At 36.8% G+C, this 21,242-nt stretch overlaps 5 protein-coding genes across 5 annotated transcripts; 2 read left to right on the top strand and 3 right to left on the bottom strand.

The window, feature by feature from the left end:
- Positions 1 to 174: 174 nt before the first annotated feature.
- LOC129239172 (splicing factor 3B subunit 1) lies at positions 175 to 4,763 on the bottom strand. The gene is made up of 5 exons (XM_054874508.1): positions 4,673 to 4,763; positions 4,060 to 4,458; positions 3,917 to 3,996; positions 3,656 to 3,838; positions 175 to 3,586 (listed from the first exon to the last, which is right to left on the bottom strand). Exons 1-5 carry the CDS (start codon positions 4,698 to 4,700, stop codon positions 302 to 304), a joined length of 3,975 nt encoding a protein of 1,324 aa, XP_054730483.1. The 5' UTR covers positions 4,701 to 4,763; the 3' UTR covers positions 175 to 301.
- Positions 4,764 to 6,942: 2,179 nt separating this feature from the next.
- On the top strand, positions 6,943 to 8,563 carry LOC129237430 (dolichyl-diphosphooligosaccharide--protein glycosyltransferase 48 kDa subunit). The gene is made up of 2 exons (XM_054872177.1): positions 6,943 to 7,171; positions 7,244 to 8,563. Exons 1-2 carry the CDS (start codon positions 7,024 to 7,026, stop codon positions 8,449 to 8,451), a joined length of 1,356 nt encoding a protein of 451 aa, XP_054728152.1. The 5' UTR covers positions 6,943 to 7,023; the 3' UTR covers positions 8,452 to 8,563.
- A 534-nt stretch (positions 8,564 to 9,097) lies between these two features.
- Positions 9,098 to 12,073, bottom strand: LOC129237431 (ras-related protein Rab-10). Its single transcript, XM_054872178.1, has 4 exons — positions 11,734 to 12,073; positions 10,985 to 11,184; positions 9,778 to 9,867; positions 9,098 to 9,711 (listed from the first exon to the last, which is right to left on the bottom strand). Exons 1-4 carry the CDS (start codon positions 11,858 to 11,860, stop codon positions 9,514 to 9,516), a joined length of 615 nt encoding a protein of 204 aa, XP_054728153.1. The 5' UTR covers positions 11,861 to 12,073; the 3' UTR covers positions 9,098 to 9,513.
- A 5,017-nt stretch (positions 12,074 to 17,090) lies between these two features.
- Positions 17,091 to 18,365, top strand: LOC129238547 (glucose-induced degradation protein 8 homolog). Its single transcript, XM_054873602.1, has 4 exons — positions 17,091 to 17,454; positions 17,518 to 17,740; positions 17,803 to 17,974; positions 18,033 to 18,365. The coding sequence occupies exons 1-4, from the start codon at positions 17,337 to 17,339 to the stop codon at positions 18,207 to 18,209; spliced, it is 690 nt and encodes a 229-aa protein (XP_054729577.1). The 5' UTR covers positions 17,091 to 17,336; the 3' UTR covers positions 18,210 to 18,365.
- A 261-nt stretch (positions 18,366 to 18,626) lies between these two features.
- LOC129238544 (nucleoporin Nup35) lies at positions 18,627 to 20,014 on the bottom strand. Its single transcript, XM_054873601.1, has 3 exons — positions 19,771 to 20,014; positions 18,971 to 19,709; positions 18,627 to 18,911 (listed from the first exon to the last, which is right to left on the bottom strand). The coding sequence occupies exons 1-3, from the start codon at positions 19,919 to 19,921 to the stop codon at positions 18,770 to 18,772; spliced, it is 1,032 nt and encodes a 343-aa protein (XP_054729576.1). The 5' UTR covers positions 19,922 to 20,014; the 3' UTR covers positions 18,627 to 18,769.
- Positions 20,015 to 21,242: the final 1,228 nt, after the last annotated feature.

Consider the following 21,242-nt stretch of genomic DNA (forward strand, 5'->3'; position numbering starts at 1 on the left):
CGCTCGGTTTTATAATCAGCCAATGTCTTTTACTTCGAGAGCATTCCATTCCAAAAGTATATGGCAATCCTTTCATGTTACAAGAACAACATGGAAAAATATATAATTTTACCTGATTTTATTGAGACTCAACTAAATCACTAAGCAAATAAATAAATAAAATAAGTGCAGAAATTGAGCCAAATATAACTATTTATATATAATTGTTTCGGAATTCTTGTTACATCTAAAACATTGTTCTGCTACATAGTTTGTATTAATATTGTAAAAATGTTACATTCTCACTTTTCATCGACGCCTTTTAAAGCATATAGTCCAATTCATAACGCTCATATTGATTCTTTGGGTCATTAGTAATCCTTGGATAGCCTGCAATTAATGCGTCCTGTCCCCCTATGTATAAAGAATTGTAAATCTTCCAATACACATCACGCACCTTTCGTGCTGGATGAAATAGACCTTGTAGGGTATATTGCAAAATTTTTATAGGTCCTAACGAAACACGCAATCCATCTACAGCGTCCATGAATGCCTGAACTAAATGAGGCGAAGTTTCGAAAATATTCGGCCATACATAGTTGAGTAGATGAATTAATGCATCCTCACATCCAAAGCCGTATACGCCGAGAGCCATATGTTTAATAGCAGCACAAGCAGTTTGTCGATGCACTAAATCGCGATCCATTAATGCGTCCTCCAGCAGGGGACAAACAGCATAAATATAGTCTTTGCCCATTTCGCCAATATATTCAAAAAGGAAAGAGAGCGATTTAAGTACACCGTTTTGTACATTCAATTCGGGTACGCGGTATTCATTCATTAACGCCGGGAGCACTGTGAAGGGCCGACAAGTTTCAGCTACAATAGCAATAGCCACTGTGGTGCATACACGATTCTGACGTTCTTGAACCTTTAAATTATTAAGCAAAGTTGCGAGTACATCATGTGGACCGATTGCTTTGGCAATGTAGCCAAAAGTGTTGACTGTAGCGCGGCGAATAGCTTTCTTATGTGCCTTAAGGAGTTCGAGTAACTCGAAGCATATACGCATCCATTCGCGTGCTGACACATATTCTGGTCCTCGATCAGCAATCCTTCCGACTAAATCAATGCAGTTCTCTTGTACCTTCTCATGTCGATTCTTTAGAATAGGTGTTAGGCGGGGTAGTAAATCTTTAATGGGCGGGGTCATTTTTGTCATACCTATAACGTTAACGATTGCCTTAAGGGCACCTAAAATACTGCCCAAAACTTCTGGGTATTCCTCACCCAAATACTCATATAACACAACGCCCAAATGTCCCATCAACTTTTCTTCCTGACATGTCTTCATTACTATGGCAATACGAGATATCAAATCGGCGGCTTGTTGACGCACTTTAGCCGATTTATTATTTAGACGCCAAAGAATAGTACCACATATCTGCGGTAAGTATGGTTTAACTCGTTTGCCCAATTGGTTTACAATTGTGCCGAAACCATTTAGCATGACCACGTCTTCGGTTGTTTGTTCTTGAAAAGCGTATAGTATGCCATCGATAAGCTGTTCTTCTAAGCGAGAATCAATGTCGGCAGCGCCTAAATTACCCATAATCTTCTCTATAGTCTCCATTACCATCTTACGATACTGCTCGTTCTCGTCTTTTAAATCATCTACTACCCGATTAATTATTTCAGAAGCGCCAACTTTATTGGCGATTTCTACCGTCGTGTCCACTAGTTGGCGATAATTTCGGCGATCTAAAGCCATACGATGATTCCAGAAAAACTTAAAGAAATGCGGTAAAATTTCTTCCTTGATGTATTGAGCCTCCACACCATCAGTGGCACAGCATTGCTTCACTACCTTCAATACAATCTTTTTCATTTCCTCGTCTGGCGATTGAAACTCGCGAATTAAAATCAACATCACTTCACGGGTGTAGTAGTTGGCGTATTCAGCATCCATTAGCGGAATTAAGTACCCAATCGCTTTCAAGAATGCAGCCAAGCCTTTGCCACGATGCGTACGAATACCCTTCCAGAGGGGCTTCAAAACGGAATCAAAGGACTCAATGCCATAAGGTGTAGCTGCTTCCGCTAAGGCAGCAATGGCCAAGGCCGTGATAGTTCGCACTTTCTGTTGCTCATCCACCAGCCCATGCTCAATGATTTCCACTAAAGCTTTTAGATGTGGCAGTATAGCACAGCCCATTAATATGGCAATTTGCTGCACAATCTTTATACCGGTGTGACGAGCTTGCCAAGATTTTTTTGATTTGCATACGGCTTTTAGAAAAGGTAGTAACGATGGAATTCCCAAGGCTGATGCCACAACGGCAAATGCACGCGCTGTTGTGTTACGCACATATTCATCGATATTGTCGATATCTGGACGCATCGTGGAAATCATAGTGGCAAGACCTGCTGCCTTGGCTAGATTCGAAATGATTTCACGGCCCTCTACACGAGCATAATAGTCTTCGTCGATAAGCAGTGGCTCAATAACTACAAGAATTTTGTGTACATAAGGACGCACCAAGTCATCCAGCTTATATAGCACGCGGTCAATAACCTTTACAAGTAAATGGCGCTCTTGGTCTTCCAGTGTTGGGGACATAAGCAGTGGAAGGATTTGATTAAAAAGTGGTCCAGCGCCAAATTCACGTGCCTTGTCTGTTATTTGGCGAAGTGATGATTTACGCATTGGGGGCGAACCATTTTTGATAGTCAAGAGTAATTTCATAATTTTTCGTTCCTTTGCTTCCTCTGGAGAAAGACTGTCTTCGTCCACATCTACCAGTAGTTTGTCAAAATATTGGGCATCCTCTGGTTTCATAAATGGTAGGTTTTGACCTTTTGGTTGGTTGTCCATAAATTTGGCATTTTTATCTTCAACTTGAATAAAAAATCCAGCGGGTGTACCCGCTATTGGGGTTGGTGTTGCCATCAATTTACGACCAGGTGTGCGCAGTGGCACATATCCAGCAGGGGGCGGTAATATTTTATATCCTGGCGGAAACATCTGATCAAGTTCCTCATCTGTTAGGGGCCGATTGCGTTCATCGATCTCTTTTTCCCAGCGGTATGCCTGAAGTTGCTCTGGCGTCATAGCGGCTAACGCGCCCGGAGTTGGGGTAGCCATGGCCATTGCCTTGACTCCAATAGGCGTAGTACCACCGGGAGTTAAGAGAGGGGTAATATGCCCTGGTGTGGCATGTGGGGTCATACTCGGTGTGAGATTGGGAGTCATTGCCGAAGAAGGCGTCATTGAAGGTGTCGCATTTGATGGGGTTTCGTCCCAACGTGATCTTCGTTTCGAAGCACCGGGAGTTAATTCGGCGACAACATTTTCACTAGTGCCACGATCTGGCTTCGGTGTTTCAGCCCATCCACTATGACCGGGGGTTTCGCGCTCTGTTTTTGGTGTTTCGTCCCACCGATTGCGTCGTGCTGACTTTTCATGGCCTGGCGTCTCATGACTTGGAGTCATAGGATGTGCAGGTGTGGCATCCCAAATGCGGGTCCCAAGACCAGGCGTGGCACCAGGAGTTTCACTGCCTTTATGACCCGGTGTTTCATCCCAACGATGATCGCCTGGAGTTTTCTGAAAAAGATAATTTATAATAAAATAAAAGTTATGTTTCTTATAAAAAATCCCCATTTGAGAGCTTACATCTTCCCATGTTGGTGTTGATGCACTATTAGGTGTTGCTACTACTTTTGCGGGTACAAAGCTCTCGCTTACTGTTTGATCCCAACGACCCCGCTTGCGTGTAGTTGTCTCTTTCGGTACCTCTCCATTCGAAGATTTTACTAAAGTTCCGTCCTTAGATTTCTCTTGGATTTTTCTCCTTAACTGTAAACATTTATTAAATATTTAATTTGAAGTGGCATCCAGAGTTATTTTTTATATAAATGTACTCATTGTAATTACCTCATTTTCTTCCCCCTTTAGCATTTGTTCACGCATAATATCAGGATATGTCCTTGACCCAATATCAGGAGTTTTTCCACCTATAGATGTAATTAAGGCACATAATGTATTGTACGTACAATGATATAATATATTGTACTCACCATCAGCAAAAGGGTCAGCACGCTCAGGTGAAATAATAATGCGGCGCCGCTTTTGCCTATATTCATCTTCCCTGTCTGCTATTGTTGGTCGACGTCTATCAGCCATAGGATCAACATCTTCCTTACCCTGGGTAACATCTTTAAGGACAGAAGTGGGTGCCGTATACGCTGTACGTTTCTGAGGTACTGGAAATCCATCGTCTTCATCTTCATCCATTTCATCATTGGCCGCAATAGATGTATTATAGCCTTCATAGCGATTCTTTCCTTTACCGCCTCCTTCGTCATATAATTCTGTATCATAGAAACCTCCACTGTCCAGTAATCCGACCCCCGTCGTTGAATTTTTCTGTATTTCTTTTTTCTTGGTCTGAATATCGGCAATTTGTGCCTCAATATCTAGACAAAATATAAATAAATATGGATTAAATATTCCATAAAATGGTTTGTACGGTGGGCGAAAAGGAAAATTAGTATGGCATTGAGTGTGAGTGAATCGATGAACATTACATCTTCCCAAATATGTACTACTACTTCAATATTGCTTGAAATTACTGATGTACATGTGAATTCTAAACTAATAATAGTAAATATTCAGTAATAATTCGTTTACCTTCGTGCGTACGCGGGATATTTTCCATTTTTCCAAACGTTTGTTATACCAAATATAATGCTGCACTGTGCGTAGAATGGGAGATGGAAGCTAGTGAAATAAATTAAATGTCACAATTGGCATAACAATGTTGCCAGACGCTTGAAAAAAGTTAAAACTGATAGTAGCTTCTGATGACGCTCAAGCATGCATGTCCTGCAGCTTATATGTGTGCGTGTCGTGTGCATGACCCTAATATCTAAAATTTTTGATTTTCATCATGCAAAACCGGACAACAAGTATGTGTGACACGAAGCAAGTTCGTGTGTCATCCGACACGCACACATAGAAGCTGCGTTATAGGGAGCTATAAGTTTGTTAAAGGTGTTGGCCCAATGCAGGTTGGCATTGCCTACTGCTCTTCATCTGCTTGGCTTTGAAAACTTGTTTGACCAAATGAGCGCTTTAGGTCAGACTCGTAAAAAGAAATAGGAAGCAGAGATGTTAGCCATATTCAATACGTTTCCATGACAGTCGGTTCTACGTTACCGAAACGACCCGGATTTATATCCGGCCAAGAACTGTCAATCCAGCAGCATTCCTCGTATGTAAGTATGGGAATTGTTTATGATGCTACAACAACAACAACAAAAACAAACTAATACATTTTTGAATCATGATGTTTGCTAAAAACTGAGCCAGCCTTCATTGGGCCAGCACCTTAATCTATGTACTTATAGTCCCAACACAATGGGTCCGTTCCGTAAGTTGCGGTAACGAGTTTCCTTGACAGCAAAATATATTATGTTTGTTTGAGTCGTAGACACATACGTGCCGTTCACTGTGCTGGAATGCTAGAGAAACAGATTGTGCCTTCCGGATTCGCCGTGTCGTAAGAGTACATCAATAAACAAACAAAGAGAAGGGGAATTACTTGTTTGTGAAGAAGAAGAGTAGGAGAAAGCAATAGAATCGACCAAAAAAGTCAGTCCCACGACAGTCGGTTCTACGTAACCGGAACGACCCGGATTCATAACCGGCCAAGGACTGTCACTTCAGCAGCATTCCTCGTATATGCACGGGGAATGTTTATGCTGCTATAACAACAACAACAACAACTACACAAGAAATTGTACGCACATACTTACCTATATTTTCTAGCTATGGCGTCTTTCGCATAAAAACGCAAACAACTGCATTAGGAGGCTTTATATTCATTTGTGCTTTAACAATTTAACACGCGGCTCTTCATTTGCATGAGATTATTTAGTTTTAATCTCATAATTTACAATATTACCAAGAAAAGTTTAGCCAAGTTGTTCTGAGAAATGAATGTGCGTCCCGATGTCGAAATTATGGTTGCACCCACCGTCTACGATTACCATAAATTCCATTGAAATCCTCTTTCGCTTCAATAAGCACCCATTTTATAATATATTTCACAACCAACAAACACGTGAATATAATATAATATTTGCTTTCATGGCAAGACCATCTGTTTTTTTTTTGTTCATATGCGGCAATACTTTCACTGTGATGCCACGGTACGTTTTACACGTCATGTCAGTCAAATGCTTTGTCGTAACAGACGGAACGGACCGATTGGGACAGGCCTGTTACGTCTATTCGTCACTGTCATTGTCAATGTCAGCTTCAACGATGTTATGCGCTATCCGCTTGACTTTGCAGCTTACCAAAAACGGGTTCATTTTTACAACTTCTTCTGGAGATGTGGATCCCTCCTATCATTTGAATATTCCAAAGTTTACTCTATATTCTTGGCGTCGCATTCACTTTCGCTTATTCTTTCTCTTCTTTTTGTTTATTTATCTAATGTATTGATATCACGGCCGTGATATTCGAAACCGAATAAATTGATGCGTTACTACCATTCGGAAGTGCGCAGATTCGAATCTCCGTGTATGAAACTCCAAATGATAGAAAACGTTTTTTCTAATAGCGGTCGTTCCTCGGCAGGCAATGCCAAATCTCCTAGTGTATTTTTGCCATGCAAAAACTCCTCATAAAAAATCATTTGCCGTTCGGAGTCGGCTTAAAACTGTAGGTCCCTCCATTTGTGGAACAACATCAAGACGCACAGCACAAGGCACAAGTAGGAGGAATAGCTCGGCCAAACACCTAAAAAGGCTGTATGTGCCTATTATATATGTATATCGTAAACTTACGTCCTTTGGAAAAGTGCAATCTTGTATTATACTATTCTTTGGCTTTGCTCAAGTGTTCCCTTTTGATTATAGTACGCTTTGAATGCAACCTTGCAGAAAAAAAATTAGGCTCAACAACTCTTTTGCCGGGTGGATAATTTTTTCACACTAGAAATTTTTGGAGAAGATTTACGGGAAGCGTATTCAATGGGGAATATGTGGAAGTATTTTATATTTATTTTCTTTGCTATTCAAGTCTCAGACGCAGTATTGGAGACCGATGCTAATACCCTAGTGTTACTGGACAATTTGGCCATTCGTGAAACACATTCTATTTTCTTCAAATCTTTGCAAGGTAAACTCAAACACATTTATAGTGACGTGGTCAAATACATTTATCAAATATTGAAAAATGTTTCTTTAACAGAACGGGGTTTTAAACTAGTTTATAAATTGGCTGATGATTCCGGACTAGTTCTTTCGCGTTATGGTGAATATCTTTACAAGAATGTTATTATCTTTGCACCAAGTGTTGAGGAGTTCGGAGGAGAACTTAGCGTCGAAAAGTTAACCGAATTCGTTGACGATGGTGGTAATGTGTTAGTAGCTGCCAGTGAGCAATCGGGTGATGCTTTACGTGAATTCGCTTCAGAATGCGGTTTTGAAGTGGACGAAGAGGGCGCAGCTGTTATTGATCACTTAAACTATGACGCGTCTGATGCTGGTGATCACACTACTATTTTAACTGCAGCGCGTAATCTGATAGACGCCCCAATCATTGTAGGTACTAAAAAGAGCGCTCCTTTAATTTATCGAGGTACTGGTCTGCTAGCCGACAAAGAAAATCCTTTAGTATTGCAATTGCTCACTGGTGAAAGTACAGCATACAGCTATAATCCAGAAAATTCCGTGAAAGAGTACCCACATGCAGTGGGACGCGAAACATTACTCATTGCCGCTTTGCAAGCACGAAATAATGCGCGTGTTATATTCTCGGGATCACTACACTTCTTTTCTGATGAAGCATTTACCGCACCTGTACAAAATGCGCAAGATGGTATAACCCACAAGCAAGCAAGTAATCAGGAAGTGGCTACTGCGATCAGTAGATGGGTATTTGGTGAAAGTGGACGACTGCGTGTATCTACGGTGAGTCATCACAAGGAGGGAGAATCACTGCCACCAGAGCAAGCCTACACAATAACTGATCCAGTTGTCTATACAATAACAATAGAAGAGTTGGTGGAGGAAAAATGGCAGCCTTTCAAAGCAAATGATGTGCAATTGGAATTCGTTCGCATTGATCCATTTATACGCACTACGCTTAAGCAAATCAACGGGGGCCGTTATGAAGCCAAATTTAAAATACCTGATGTATATGGAGTGTACCAATTCAAGGTAAACTACGATCGAGTTGGTTATACACACCTTTACAATACCACCCAAGTATCGGTGCGTCCACTTGAACACACTGAATATGAACGTTTCATACCAAGCGCATTTCCGTACTACACTAGTGCTTTTTCCATGATGATTGGTGTGTTTATATTCTCATTTGTATTCTTACATTTCAAGGAGGAAGGCAATGTAGTTTCCACAAGGAGTGGCAAAGGAGAAGATAAAAAAATACAATAAATATAAAAGAACTTCTCACAATGTGGGAAAAAATAAAAAATAAATTTATTAATTATATAAAATAATTTGTTTACACAAATAAAAACTATAATTTCACATTAATATAAATGAATTACGCTTGTATATCGAGTGGGTAACTTTTTTCCTGGGATTTGATTGTAAAATAATGCTAACGACAGGGGTTTAATACCTAATGTACATATGAGAATTTCAAAAAGTGATGTTTCTTATTCACACATTCAACCCATTTCGTCAGAACAATTTTAGTGGGTTATGTTGCTTTCGCTTTTTCAATTTTCAGTAGAACTAAATTTGGCAGTTGCGCGGCAAAAATGAAATTAAAATTCGCCGATTGATTCCTTCATAGCTAATTTTGTTTAGAAAGGTAAAGTGTTATTTCCTACTGCATTTTCGCCTCGAATACAATAAATGTGTACGGAATAGATGATGTATGTATGTGAACAAATTTGTTTATCGAAAATTTAATTCCAACCAATGTTAACTGACAATTTATTTGAATATTGATGAGCTGGTGTTAATTACTTTAAATATATATAAAAATATTTATTTATTATATTATATATATAAAAATATAGTTTACCTGTTGTTTCACCAATTTGATTTGCAAAAAATAGCCAACACCAGGTAAATTTTAATTTTTTTAATTTAAAGTTTCTTGTAATTGATTACTTTCTTCTTTCAAATTTCTTTTTAGAAGCGAGTAAGCATATGATGATCACCTATTTAAATCATTGTACAAGCAATTCCATTTTTTTTTTCTCACTTTTTTACAAACATTTGATCTCTTTTCATCTTATTGCAAAAATTACAATACACACATACATATAGTAGTGAATTGAGTAGCTGTTGATAATTAATTTCTCTTTATGTAAAAAATTGATAGTATCTTATATTTGTTATTAGGCAATACTATTCTAATAATTTTGCATCCGTCCTTTGCCTCTTACATTTTTTTAGTAGCAATGAGGATTTAGAAGTGGTAGTTGGTGGTGGTGCTGTTGGTGGCTGGTAGGTTGTGGGGGGCTGTTATGATAGGCAAACTTAAGAACAACAACTTTTATAGGCTGGTGCCTTTTCATTATTTCGACGATCAACAACTAAACGATCAGTATTTTCTGCTGCCTCACGACTAGATGTTTTATCTAGTATAGCTTCAGCCAACTCACAAAATGCGCGTTCGATATTGATGTTAGATTTGGCAGATGTTTCCATGAATCGTATACCATGTTCCCGCGCGATCTGTAAGCAGGCGTAATGAATAACTATAAAAGATTTGTAATTTAAGTAAATTTAATTTTAACCAACCGCTTCTCCGCGTTCTTTGCTCACGACCCGTTTATCTGTCATGTCGCATTTATTGCCCAAAATCATTTTCTCCACATCTTCGTTGGCATGCTAAAATTCAATTTAAAGTATATACGTACGTATATGTACCAAATAACATATAAACTGCAACTAATTTTATTACTAAAACTATCGGAGCCACAAAAGCACCTTGCATGGCATAGATAATCCAACAAAACTAACGATATAATTTTCAATTAAGCCAAAATATTGTATATTCATACAAAAACGTTGCCTCTTATGTACTGTGCAAACAACCATTTTTATCTTTCGTATTCTTAAGAATGTAGATACGCATGTTGTCAGCATGAGTAGTTTTGCTTACTTTAGCGAATTTTCCAAATATTTTTTGCGCAGATAAGATTCATTATTTTGCTGTTCAAAATGTTTGGCTAAATATGTACTTCTGTTAACATACTACATATAATATGTAGTTACATGTATACGCACAATAAATATTTATATGCGAAATTTTAACAAAACTGTCCTTTCTGACTTTGTGTTTTTTGCTGCGGTTTAAGCAATTAATTTTACCTTAAAATATTACAATAACATTTTCATAAGAAAACTGATTGTATGTACATATGTATAACATCGAATGCCCATTAAGAATAACAGGAAAAAGCTGGAGCGGCTTCCTCTAACCCACCAATATATTAAGGTCAAAATATAAAGCTCCATTGTTAGACCCACTTGAGCTCTTAAATATGCATCCATACATGCATAGTTGAAGAAAACCACTACTAAAATTGAGCAATAACTTAAAATTATTGGAAACTTGAATCTAGAAGATGATGTCGGAATTCGCTGATATACATACATACATATGTATGTATGTGCACATATAACCGCTTTAACAATAGTCAGAGTTACACAGGAAATTATTTTATAAGGATTTAAAAGCCTGATGTGATTGCTCTTATTATGTGAATAGTTGTAGTCTATCGTAGTTGTACGTATGTACATATGCTCAAGTAAATTGCCTTATTTGTGAAAATGACTTCATTATATGAAGTTTGGTATAGGCATGTATGTATGTTTATGAATGACCCAGACAATCCTTAAAGTAGAGCTCCACACTACTCGTTTATTGTGAAATATTATCGTTAGTAATGCATAGATATGTATGTACAAATGTACATGTATACGAAAACACACCACTACTTACCTCATCTATATTTCGTAACCATTTTACTATATTCTCGAAACTTTTTTCATTTGTTATATCATATACCAGCATTATCCCCATGGCCCCACGGTAGTAGGATGTTGTGATTGTGTGGAAACGTTCTTGGCCGGCAGTGTCCCATATTTGAAGTTTGATTTTTTTACCCCTCAACTCGACTGTTTTGATTTTAAAGTCAATTCCTTCAATTACACAATAAGGATATTTATAGTTTAATCTAATATATTGCTAAGATTTTATTCAATGACTTAAAATTTTCCAAATATGTAATTAAAGTATATCATTTGACTGACTAAGTTTGAGCTAAGTGATTTATGTAATAAAATTGCTTTTAATATACCATCCAATTAAATAAAATAGCAAAACAAATAGACTTTGGTTCAAAAGCAATATACATATATGCATATTTGATATACGTGAATACATACATATTTATATTCATTTATATATAATATTCACACACATATATATAGTATGCGCATAGATATGTAAACAAAGAAAATGTTTGCCGGGATCACATATATTTATGCACATATGTATGCACTTCTAAACTCATAATTGTAGAAAATAAAATCGCGTTGAAACTCAGAGTATTGGAGCGTAAGGTTACCCCGAATCAGTCATTAGCAACAGCGGAAGGCTTTGCCACGCCCATGTCAGTCAATGTTCTCCCTCATATGTGTTATTTGTCCCTAGATTTCTGACCTCGACAGCAGGTCAACTTGGCTTACCAATGGTCGAAATAAAAGTGGAGGTGAATGCATCGTCCGAGAAACGGAAGAGTATGCAAGTTTTTCCAACGCCCGAGTCGCCGATCAGCAACAACTTAAAAAGTAAATCGTAGGTTTTCTTCGCCATTATACCTAACGTTTGTTATTGGCTTTTATATTCAACAAATCTGTGAGTTTAGATTGACTGTACGAGCAATGGAAGGTTTTTGATGATTAGAAGTTTTATATTTTTTCGCAAAACTTTGTCGAAACCTTCAATAGCACAGCACAAAAATATTCACAGTGAAGTTAAATCTATTTTTTGTTCTTTTTCGATTTCTTTTGTTCTCTGCAATGAGTCAAAGCAGAGCAAAGTGTCATTTTTATCCTCCTGTCATGAGTGCAATTCTTTGCATAGTATGTTCAGTCCTTATTTATACGCAAACTGCACACGACTAGCGTTCAATCTTATCGTACAACTGTGTTGTGCAGTAGGTTGAACGCCGCTCGATATATTTAGCATCAAACGTTAAGGGTTAATGTTGTGTACGTTTTACGGTAACTCGACTCGCCTCCCCTTTAAAATGAAAGTTAACCCCTTGCCATGGAAAGACATACAATTCTCGTTGACTGCTCTCTTACGTGCAATTCTCGCCTTTCGACCAGCAATTATTTTCAAAATTTCAACTTTTCCTTGAAGATGTCAGTGAAACTGTATGGGAACATGAAAAAAGTCTTGTTGCACTGCCATGGTAAAAATATTGTATCATTCTTGTTGCACTGCACAGTACGAAATTATTAATAAAATTCTTTAAAATATTATTAATATTATTTAGATATTTTTAAATACTGTGACTATATGAATTTGTTAAACACACTCTGCTAAAAGCTTTATAAGAAATTATTCAAAGCAATAGCTCGTTATAAATTTAAATTAACTGAAATAAACGAAGCTTACCATGAAGCAATAATTAAAGGTGATGTAAGTAGCCAATTTTCACCCTGTGTTAGCCATCTTGAAGCTACTTAATAAATCCGTGTTGTCCTCTTGGAAAAGCTACTTTTTATTTCAGAGCTAATTCTAAAGAAAAAGTACTCAAAAGCGTAGAAGTTAAAATTTTTGCTGAAAAAGTTAGCAGGCAATACTGTTTTGCCTATTCCATTTTGCTTAGACTTTCGCATCTTTCAATTCTATTGAAAGTTCTGTGAAAATTACATTACAATTGTGCTTTTCATTGTGATAAATAGCTACCATATAGCCACATTTAGGTAAGTCTTTTGTTGCAGATTATCAATCTGATTTTTATTTTAATAACTGCTTAAAATTTATATACACAGGTGTGATTAGAGCCCGTTGCTGCGTTTAATACAACAAAAAAAACCCAGTTAGTCAGTTATGTAAACAGCTCATGTTCGTATTATAACATACATAAGAATAGTCCACGACTGCGCTTCCGAGTAATATTTGTTTTGTAGGAAGATGAATAACCAGGATGATTGGGAATTAATTTTGTGTTTTGATTTTGCTGCTGCTAATATTTTATTTTTGTGCGTACGTCCTTATATATGAAATTGTAAGTATTGTATTATTGATTACATGAAATCCAAATATGTATACGAGGATATTTTAAATAAAAAAAAAAACAAAATTCAACTATTCAACTAATTGTTTGCGTGCCGCCGTAGCCGAATGGGTTGGTGCGCGTTTACCATTCGGAATTCACAGAGAGAACATTGGTTCGAATCTCGGTGAAAGCAAAATTAATAAAAACATTTTTCTAATAGCGGTCGCCCCTCGGCAGGCAATGGCAACCTCCGAGTGTATTTCTGCCATGAAAAAGCTCCTCATAAAAATATCTGCCGTTCGGAGCCGGCTTGAAACTGTAGGTCCCTCAAGACGCACACCACAAATAGGAGGAGGAGCTCGGCCAAACACCCAAAAAGGGTGTACGCGCCAATTATATATATATATATAATTGTTTGCTATCTTACAGCTGTTGTCAGCTAATTAGAAACGCTCCCTTTTGATAAACGCTTGATGAGCATAATATTAAACTGTTTAAATTTACCGTTATTTTTTCTCTTAAAATCATTTGCATTGCTTTTGTTACTCTATTTACTACCCAATGCGCCTAGTTTTGTAGTTGTGAAATTGAAGTACCGTTAATATTATCCAACGCAGTGCATGGGTTCTTAGTTCAAGGTAAATAAACTGAGACAAGTAATTAGAAACAGTTGTTCAATGGAAGCATATTCGGCAAGTTGTGTTATTTTAATAGCAATATAATCGACTTTTTGGTGTGTATATTATATATTTTAAATTGGTTGTTTAAAAGCAACTAAAATATTCGTCTTCAAGATGTGTAATGGGAAAAAGCAGCAGCTGTACACCTGCCCTGCGCAGCTCCATTTTTGACCTTCGTAAAGCTGGAAAGTCGTACAGTGAAATTTCTAAACAAGTCAAATGCCCAAAAAAATGGTTTTTAACGCCTTAAAGCATATCCAACTCTTTAAGACTGTTGACAATGTTCAACGTAAGAAAAGGCCCCGGAAAACTTCAGCAGAAATTGACCGCAAGATAGCAATCATCTCCAAAAGAGACCCAAAAAAAACTTTCACTGACATCCAACGGGAAATTCAGGATCAATATAATTTCGAAATATCCAAGAGGACAATTGCTCGGCGTCTGGTCGAATCTGGACTGCATGGCAGAGCAGCACGCAAGAAGCCCCTTCCCATTGGTCATGGACTCCAAATCAATGGAAATATATCGTTTGGAGCGATGAAACCAAGATAAATCGCATAGGCCCAGATGGTAAAAGGTATGTTCGACGGCCAAGCAACCAAGAATTCAATCCTCGCTACGTTTCACAAGGGTAGTGAAGCATTGTGGAGGATCAATCATGGTGTGGGGATGTTTCTGGTGGAATGGTGTTGGCCCAATCCATAGGATTGATGGAATTTTAAATAAGGAGAAATACGTCGATATACTAAAAAATGTAATGTTGCCGTGGGTTGAGGAACATTTGCCTGTTATATGGAAATTTCAACAGGATAATGATCCAAAGCACACGGCAAAGTTGACGAAACAGTTTTTCGACGAAAATTCCATCAATGTTTTGGAATGGCCATCATCCAGTCCGGACTTAAACCCAACAGAGCATCTCGGGGGTGACATTAAAAAAGCCGTGAGTGCAAAAAATATCCCAAATATGGATGTCCTTTTTGCCGAAGTAAAAACGGCATGGCAAGCAATACCTGTGGCGCGCTGTCAGAATCTCATTCCATCAATGCGCAATCGATGTGAGGCAGTGTTGAAGCAAAAGGGTTATGGAACCAAATACTAACATAATCTTTATGTTGATCTGATAATACATTACTGTTTCTAATTAGTTGCCCTATCCAAATCGGGCATTTCACATGCTTTAAAAAAATATATATATATTTAATAAAGAATTGCGATTAAATTGTTTTCCACTAGTTTTTAAGTTTATCATATGTTTAAATAAAATTGGCAAACAGTTATGAAAATACGTGTTTAAAAGGAAAATGGAAAATTTATTCTGAAATAAGTGTCGTTTCTAATTAGCTGTCAACAGCTGTATATATATGACACAAATCCATGGGAATAGTTAAGTTAAAAATTAAGTACCACTTATAAAATAACATAAAATTATTCTATGGCTTACAACGACCTTTTTCAATTTTTTACTACATTTTCAGAAAGGGGATAAACTTATGCCCTTTTTTCCCTTGCTTCCAAATTGCATCAATGGATTAAGTAGCATCCGAAATCAGTTGTCAAACTTTACTTAACCTTGTATAATTGAATCATGGAAGCTTACATAAATATTCAGAGAATCTTCACTAATTTGGCTGAAATGAAAACAAATGTCGAAAAATATAATTTTGATTTCAATGTATGTTAATTGCAAATAGTATAGAATTCCATGTTAATTCAACAAGATGAAGAACTCTGAACTCTACGGATTATACGGAGAACATCCTACACAGATTAACATTTTCTATTGTTTCTGTTCGTTTACTATTTTAAATACTTTTCCTTTAGAGAGAGATTAGATGGCAATTCACTGCTAGACAATATCTATTGGCAACCTAGCCGAACAAACTTAGTTTAGTATCTGGTGGTATACCATGGTTTAGAGCCAAACGTGTTACAAAGAAGACCTGAAAGCTTCAGTCGCGGAGTGTTTCCTCGGAGCAACGCTCCGAGTTCCAGGCAAACTCTTCTAAGACGGGGATCCACCAATGAATTCTCATCTATTCCGTGAACATTTTCAAGCCCTTATAAGAAGAATCAGGTCAGGTTTTATAACTCACCACAGTCGACAGAAACCCTTTTTGCTTCAAAGAGTTGTCTCAAAGCAAACAACGTCTTGGACAACCGTATTTAGGTCCGCACAAAGTCGTCAAAAGATTGGATGAACGGGTCATCGTCATAGAGGTAAATGCCAAGGAAATGAATGTGAGCATTGAACGCCTAACCCAGCCCATTTAGAAAGCAACGAAGTTTTCGACAGTACACCCCACAGACGCGTTCTCTTCAGACCAGTGAACTCGCAGCAGCTTTGCATATCAACGAGCCTACCCATGCAACGGAGAAGGGGGGAATAGCGCCAGGGCTTAATTCGGAATATTAAACTCGACCTTATGGGTATCCACCTAAGGCTCTCATTTGTGGGAAGTTGTGTGGGAACACAGCGAGGAGTATCGCATCTGACTAAACTGTTTTCTTTATTCTTTATACATTTTAGTTATTATTCGTTTTACTTACTAATACTCATTAAGCGGCTCCAAACAAATGTAATTTTTGGCGGCCCTTTTCCAGTACTACCAATACATGTTTATTCATACCAATTGCTCCATCTATTCTATTCCACTTGCTAACGTTTGGCGAATCGAAGGGGTATAATAACAACGCTTCAGAGGGAAAAGCCCTTATATTTTCTCTGGTAGTCGAATGGGGTGTTTACATAAGCTCATTTTATATGTAAATTTTAGGTGCAATTAACAATATCCTGGTGTAAAAGGCCTTTCAACTAATCCTTTTAAGCAAAGTTCATTGCAAGCCAACTTCTTTTATTCGCCACTTCACTGCTTACTTGACGAAAAATTTGCAAGAGAAAGCAACGATAGAGTTATTGGCCAGTTTACCAACTGGCGAGTATGGTTATACCTAATAAAATACCATATTCATTATTTCCTAATTCCTATTCAAATAAAAATCTTTTCGTATGAACAGTGTAAGCAACTTTTTCATATTCAACTTTTGGTTCAACTAATCGCCTGTAAAATACCTTTATCACCTTTAATATCTACGCTGGCAATGACACAGTTCAAGCTACTGTACTCAACACTGAACACACTTAATTAACGAAAGCTAGGAGCAAAGCAAAATACGGTTAAAATTTGCTCCAGCTTGTGAAAACGGCAAAAAAGTAAAATTTTTATATTTTTAATGAATCGAAATTTTCAAGAAAAATTATTAGATACGAACGAATTTGAAATTCGCTTATTTGCAAATCAATTGGAAGCAAATTTATTTTGACTATCAGTGTTTCAAGAACGGCCTCAAAATTGGCAAAATAAGGAAGAACAAGAAAATGAGCTACAACGAAAAGTGTGATGGTATAACAAAGGAAGATTGGATGCGAAAGTTGGAACAATTCCCATATAAACAAAGCGATATGAATCGATTAATTATGAATTATTTAGTGACTGGTAAGTAAACATTGAGAACATAACATGAAGTGTATATATGTGTGTAATTTTTATTTTTGACAGAGGGGTTCAAAGAGGCTGCCGAAAAATTTCAGTTGGAGGCTGGACTCGAACCGAGTGTTGAATTGAGTTCATTAGATGATCGCATATTGATACGCGAAGCCGTACAAAGTGGACGAATTCAGGAGGCAACACATCTCGTTAATCAATTGCATCCGGAGCTGCTAGACAATAACCGTTATTTATTTTTTCACTTGCAACAATTGCAACTTATTGAATTGATTCGGTAAGAACTTCTTTATAAAATATGCCTTTCACATGAATATAAAAGTTATTCATAATTTGTAGTGCTGGACAAATTGAAGAAGCTTTAACATTCGCTCAAAATAAATTATCTGAAGCCGGTGAGGATATACCTGAAGCGCTTAATGAACTTGAACGAACATTGGCTCTATTGGCCTTTGAAAAGCCACAAAACAGTCCTTTTTCTGATTTATTAGAGCAATCGCATAGACAAAAGGTAATGGTAATTATTAAAACTTAATTAAAACACGACTTATAAAATAATTTACTCTCAGATTGCCAGTGAACTTAATGCAGCAATACTTAAATGTGAACATAGCACTGATTCTACTCCTAAAGTGATGTTCTTACTAAAATTAATTCTTTGGGCTCAGTCAAAACTCGACAGTCGAGATGTTCACTACCCAAAAATGGTTAAATTGGAAACTGCTCTCATTGAGAAGCCGAAATAGCTCGAAAAGGAATTTTGAAAAATTCGAAAATAATCAGAAGCAAAGTACTTTCTAAGGTTATATTGACTGGCGCTGCTTCATTAATAAAAAAAATTAATAAAATATATGTATTCGTGTGTACATCCAATTAAAAAATAAAAGAGATTAACACAAATATTTATATGAACGGAGCGAGATTTAACAGATTTGGCGCTGTATGGAGATTAGAGTATATATTTTGTTTATAAATATGTCGAGATATTTTTCACATTTTACATCAATCATATATTAAGAAGTTTTAAGGACTTGGGAAGGATTATTAATTCTGGAATATTGTCTTTAGCACTGTTACAAGAATAATAAGGTATATTAGTAAAGTAGTAATGTTTGCTTTTCTCCTAAAATACAATTAACATATAAATAATTATATCGACGAAATATTTCCATCAGCAAAATTTATTAAATTAGGAAAATACTCTTATTTTGCAAATATTTGTTCTTGTATTTTGTGACCTGAACAAGTAACATCAATTATCGGTAAATCAAAATGTACATATAATCAAACCAAAATCGTATTTATTTTACCAACCAAAAAACAAATCCATTGCCTTATTCATCAATCCAGAGCTTTTTTGGGGCATATTTGCATTATTAACGACAGCAGAATCATTTTGCGCACTTTTGTAGGCAGTCTGCGATAATGGGCGCACCTTGCACGGTTTCCTGCAATTACATATAATGAGAAATGTGTATTTATAAGATCACTTTTTGCCTCGACTTACGTATTATTCTCACAAATGTTTTCTTTGTCGATGATGTTTTTATCCTTGCATTGTGTAACACCGATCATAATGTTATTTCCCAGTATCTTCTCGTTATAATTTAGTGCTTTATCGCATTCTAGCCTTGAGGCGTATTTGAGGTGAACCCAATTACCATTTTGCGGGGGAAATACTTTGTCAACTATAGTACCGCATTGCGCAAAGTGCTGCAGAATCGTTGAAATCGCGCTTGGCGGGAAACCATAAACAGTCACCCAAAACTCTGTGTAGCGTGGTGTTGGTGGACATTGAAGCATATATGAAGTATTAATTGCACCGCTAGCATTGGGCGTACCAAGCGCTCCTAACGGCGATGTTATGCAGCGTGATGTATTATATGAAGTGTTAGCTAAGTATGGTGAATCATTATACGGTATTGTTGACTGTGACGGAAATTGTTGTTGCTGCTGCATATGCTGTTGTTGAAAACTTATATTGCCGCTGAAGGTACTCAGATTTTGCTGATTTGCAATTGGTGTACCAAATCCAAGGGAAGATTGTGCTTCTATACCACGAGTTGGTGTCTCAACAAGATTGCGTTCGTTGCGTAAAGAATCAAATAAACCCTGTGTGGGAGGACCTTGTGCACCTGAATAATTGGCACTTACGCTACTATTGAACAGTTGCTTCTGGCCTATCGAAAAACGACTGTGTTCACCAAGCGGACCGGACGAAGGAGAATTTTGTATTGGCGACGTTGCTAACGTGGATAAAACAGGAAATTTAATACTTTAGCCTTAATACGAATAATAATTCCTTACCAAATGAAATGTTTCTGCTTCCCTTATTAGGAGAAAGCGTGTTGCGTGGTGTTGAAGGAATTTGTGCATCTCCCATAAGAAATGGCGGCAAATATGGACTTGGGTTGGTAGCTGGACTACCGCCGGGGCTTCCTAATGTCATAGGCTCCATTTTCTCGTTGATATTGCTTTTCTTTATAATTAAATTAGAATTTATTCGGTATTTTTGTCGGCATCACTAGGCAAAATAATGTAGAATAATGAATCTGTCAGTTTAATTTAAATGTCAATTTTATGTTTGTTTCCGTACGTATCACTATTTATAGTGCAGTTACTCAGTAACGTAAACTCATAGAACGTGTCAGCTAATACGTTCATTTTATGTGAGTGCCCCCACAGACGAAGGCGAATTGAGTATCGAAGGTGGCGACTTTAAAAAATAGTTACTTAATTTTTCACAAAATTGACAAGTCTGACGTCAGCTCCCTTCGCAATACAAAGCAAATGAACGAAACAATCAAAAAGAGAAGAAAATTCAGTGAATGACTTGGTATTATTGTGATTTGTGAGATTTAAAATAAACAAATTAATGAAGGCGAAATGTCGTGTGTTAAATTGTGAAAGCCCAAATTAATATAAAGTCTCCAAATGTAGTTCGTTTGCGTTTTTATACAGAACAAACCGTAGCAAGAAAGTGTGTATGTTCGTATAATGCCTTGTGCTTGGTTGTTTCCATTGCTTTCGCCTACTCCTCTTCTTCATAAACAAGTAATTCCTCTTCCTTTTGTTTGTTTATTCATCGTACGACACGGTGAATGCGGAAAGCGCAATCTTGTATTCTATCATTCTTGTATTTATTGTGATATTTAGAGCCAATTTCATAATAATAAAATTCTCTGCCATAGAGCAGAATAAACAAAATAGTTTGCGATCGGAAAATTTGCCATAACTGACAAAAACCGGTAGATATACTCACGTTTTTTATTATTAAATTTTCGTTTGTGACTATAAACTGCAAGCCAGTGCAAGACCAGAAGTTCACAAAAGACATTAGTCTACCCAAAATAAATTTGTTTGCTTACATTCATATGTTTTCAGATCATAAAATGAGCACCGAACTGTATATTTATATGTAGAAAACAAAAGGAAATACATTCAAAAATAAATATAAAATAAATAAAACTATTCATTGTGCTTCACATTTTTTACACAAAAATAAGCAATGTCGTGTTCGAGTGAAAATAAGGGACTGATGAGTTTTAAAAGTTCCAAATATCAGAGGATAAATATTGCTAAGTTTTTCTCAAATAAAACGCTACTCTATAATTCCTCAGAGAATTAAATGCAATAGAACTCATAAATTAATATTAACACAACTTCTTCGCTTTATTTCATTTCAATATTTAATCTCTTTATATATATAAACTAAAATCAAAAATAACCCGAAAGCCTTCTTCGTATAATTTAAAGATGTAAAACCTCAAGTTCAAGTA

Source organism: Anastrepha obliqua, chromosome 2 (assembly GCF_027943255.1).
Source record: "Anastrepha obliqua isolate idAnaObli1 chromosome 2, idAnaObli1_1.0, whole genome shotgun sequence".
Taxonomy (NCBI): domain Eukaryota; kingdom Metazoa; phylum Arthropoda; class Insecta; order Diptera; family Tephritidae; genus Anastrepha; species Anastrepha obliqua.

Coding starts and splice junctions, on each gene's coding strand:
- LOC129239172 (XM_054874508.1), bottom strand. CDS start 4,700: ATGGAAAATATCCCGCGTACGCACGAAG. Junction 4,459..4,672: donor TATCCCGCGTACGCACGAAG/GTAAACGAATTA, acceptor TATTTTGTCTAG/ATATTGAGGCACAAATTGCC. Junction 3,997..4,059: donor TGCTGACCCTTTTGCTGATG/GTGAGTACAATA, acceptor TTACATCTATAG/GTGGAAAAACTCCTGATATT.
- LOC129237430 (XM_054872177.1), top strand. CDS start 7,024: ATGGGGAATATGTGGAAGTATTTTATATTTATTTTCTTTGCTATTCAA. Junction 7,172..7,243: donor TTTCTTCAAATCTTTGCAAG/GTAAACTCAAAC, acceptor TTTCTTTAACAG/AACGGGGTTTTAAACTAGTT.
- LOC129237431 (XM_054872178.1), bottom strand. CDS start 11,860: ATGGCGAAGAAAACCTACGATTTACTTTTTAAGTTGTTGCTGATCGGC. Junction 11,185..11,733: donor CACTTTTATTTCGACCATTG/GTAAGCCAAGTT, acceptor GTGTAATTGAAG/GAATTGACTTTAAAATCAAA. Junction 9,868..10,984: donor GGTTACGAAATATAGATGAG/GTAAGTAGTGGT, acceptor ATTGAATTTTAG/CATGCCAACGAAGATGTGGA.
- LOC129238547 (XM_054873602.1), top strand. CDS start 17,337: ATGAGCTACAACGAAAAGTGTGATGGTATAACAAAGGAAGATTGGATG. Junction 17,741..17,802: donor CAACTTATTGAATTGATTCG/GTAAGAACTTCT, acceptor CATAATTTGTAG/TGCTGGACAAATTGAAGAAG. Junction 17,975..18,032: donor AGCAATCGCATAGACAAAAG/GTAATGGTAATT, acceptor ATTTACTCTCAG/ATTGCCAGTGAACTTAATGC.
- LOC129238544 (XM_054873601.1), bottom strand. CDS start 19,921: ATGGAGCCTATGACATTAGGAAGCCCCGGCGGTAGTCCAGCTACCAAC. Junction 19,710..19,770: donor AAGCAGAAACATTTCATTTG/GTAAGGAATTAT, acceptor TATCCACGTTAG/CAACGTCGCCAATACAAAAT. Junction 18,912..18,970: donor AACATTTGTGAGAATAATAC/GTAAGTCGAGGC, acceptor ATGTAATTGCAG/GAAACCGTGCAAGGTGCGCC.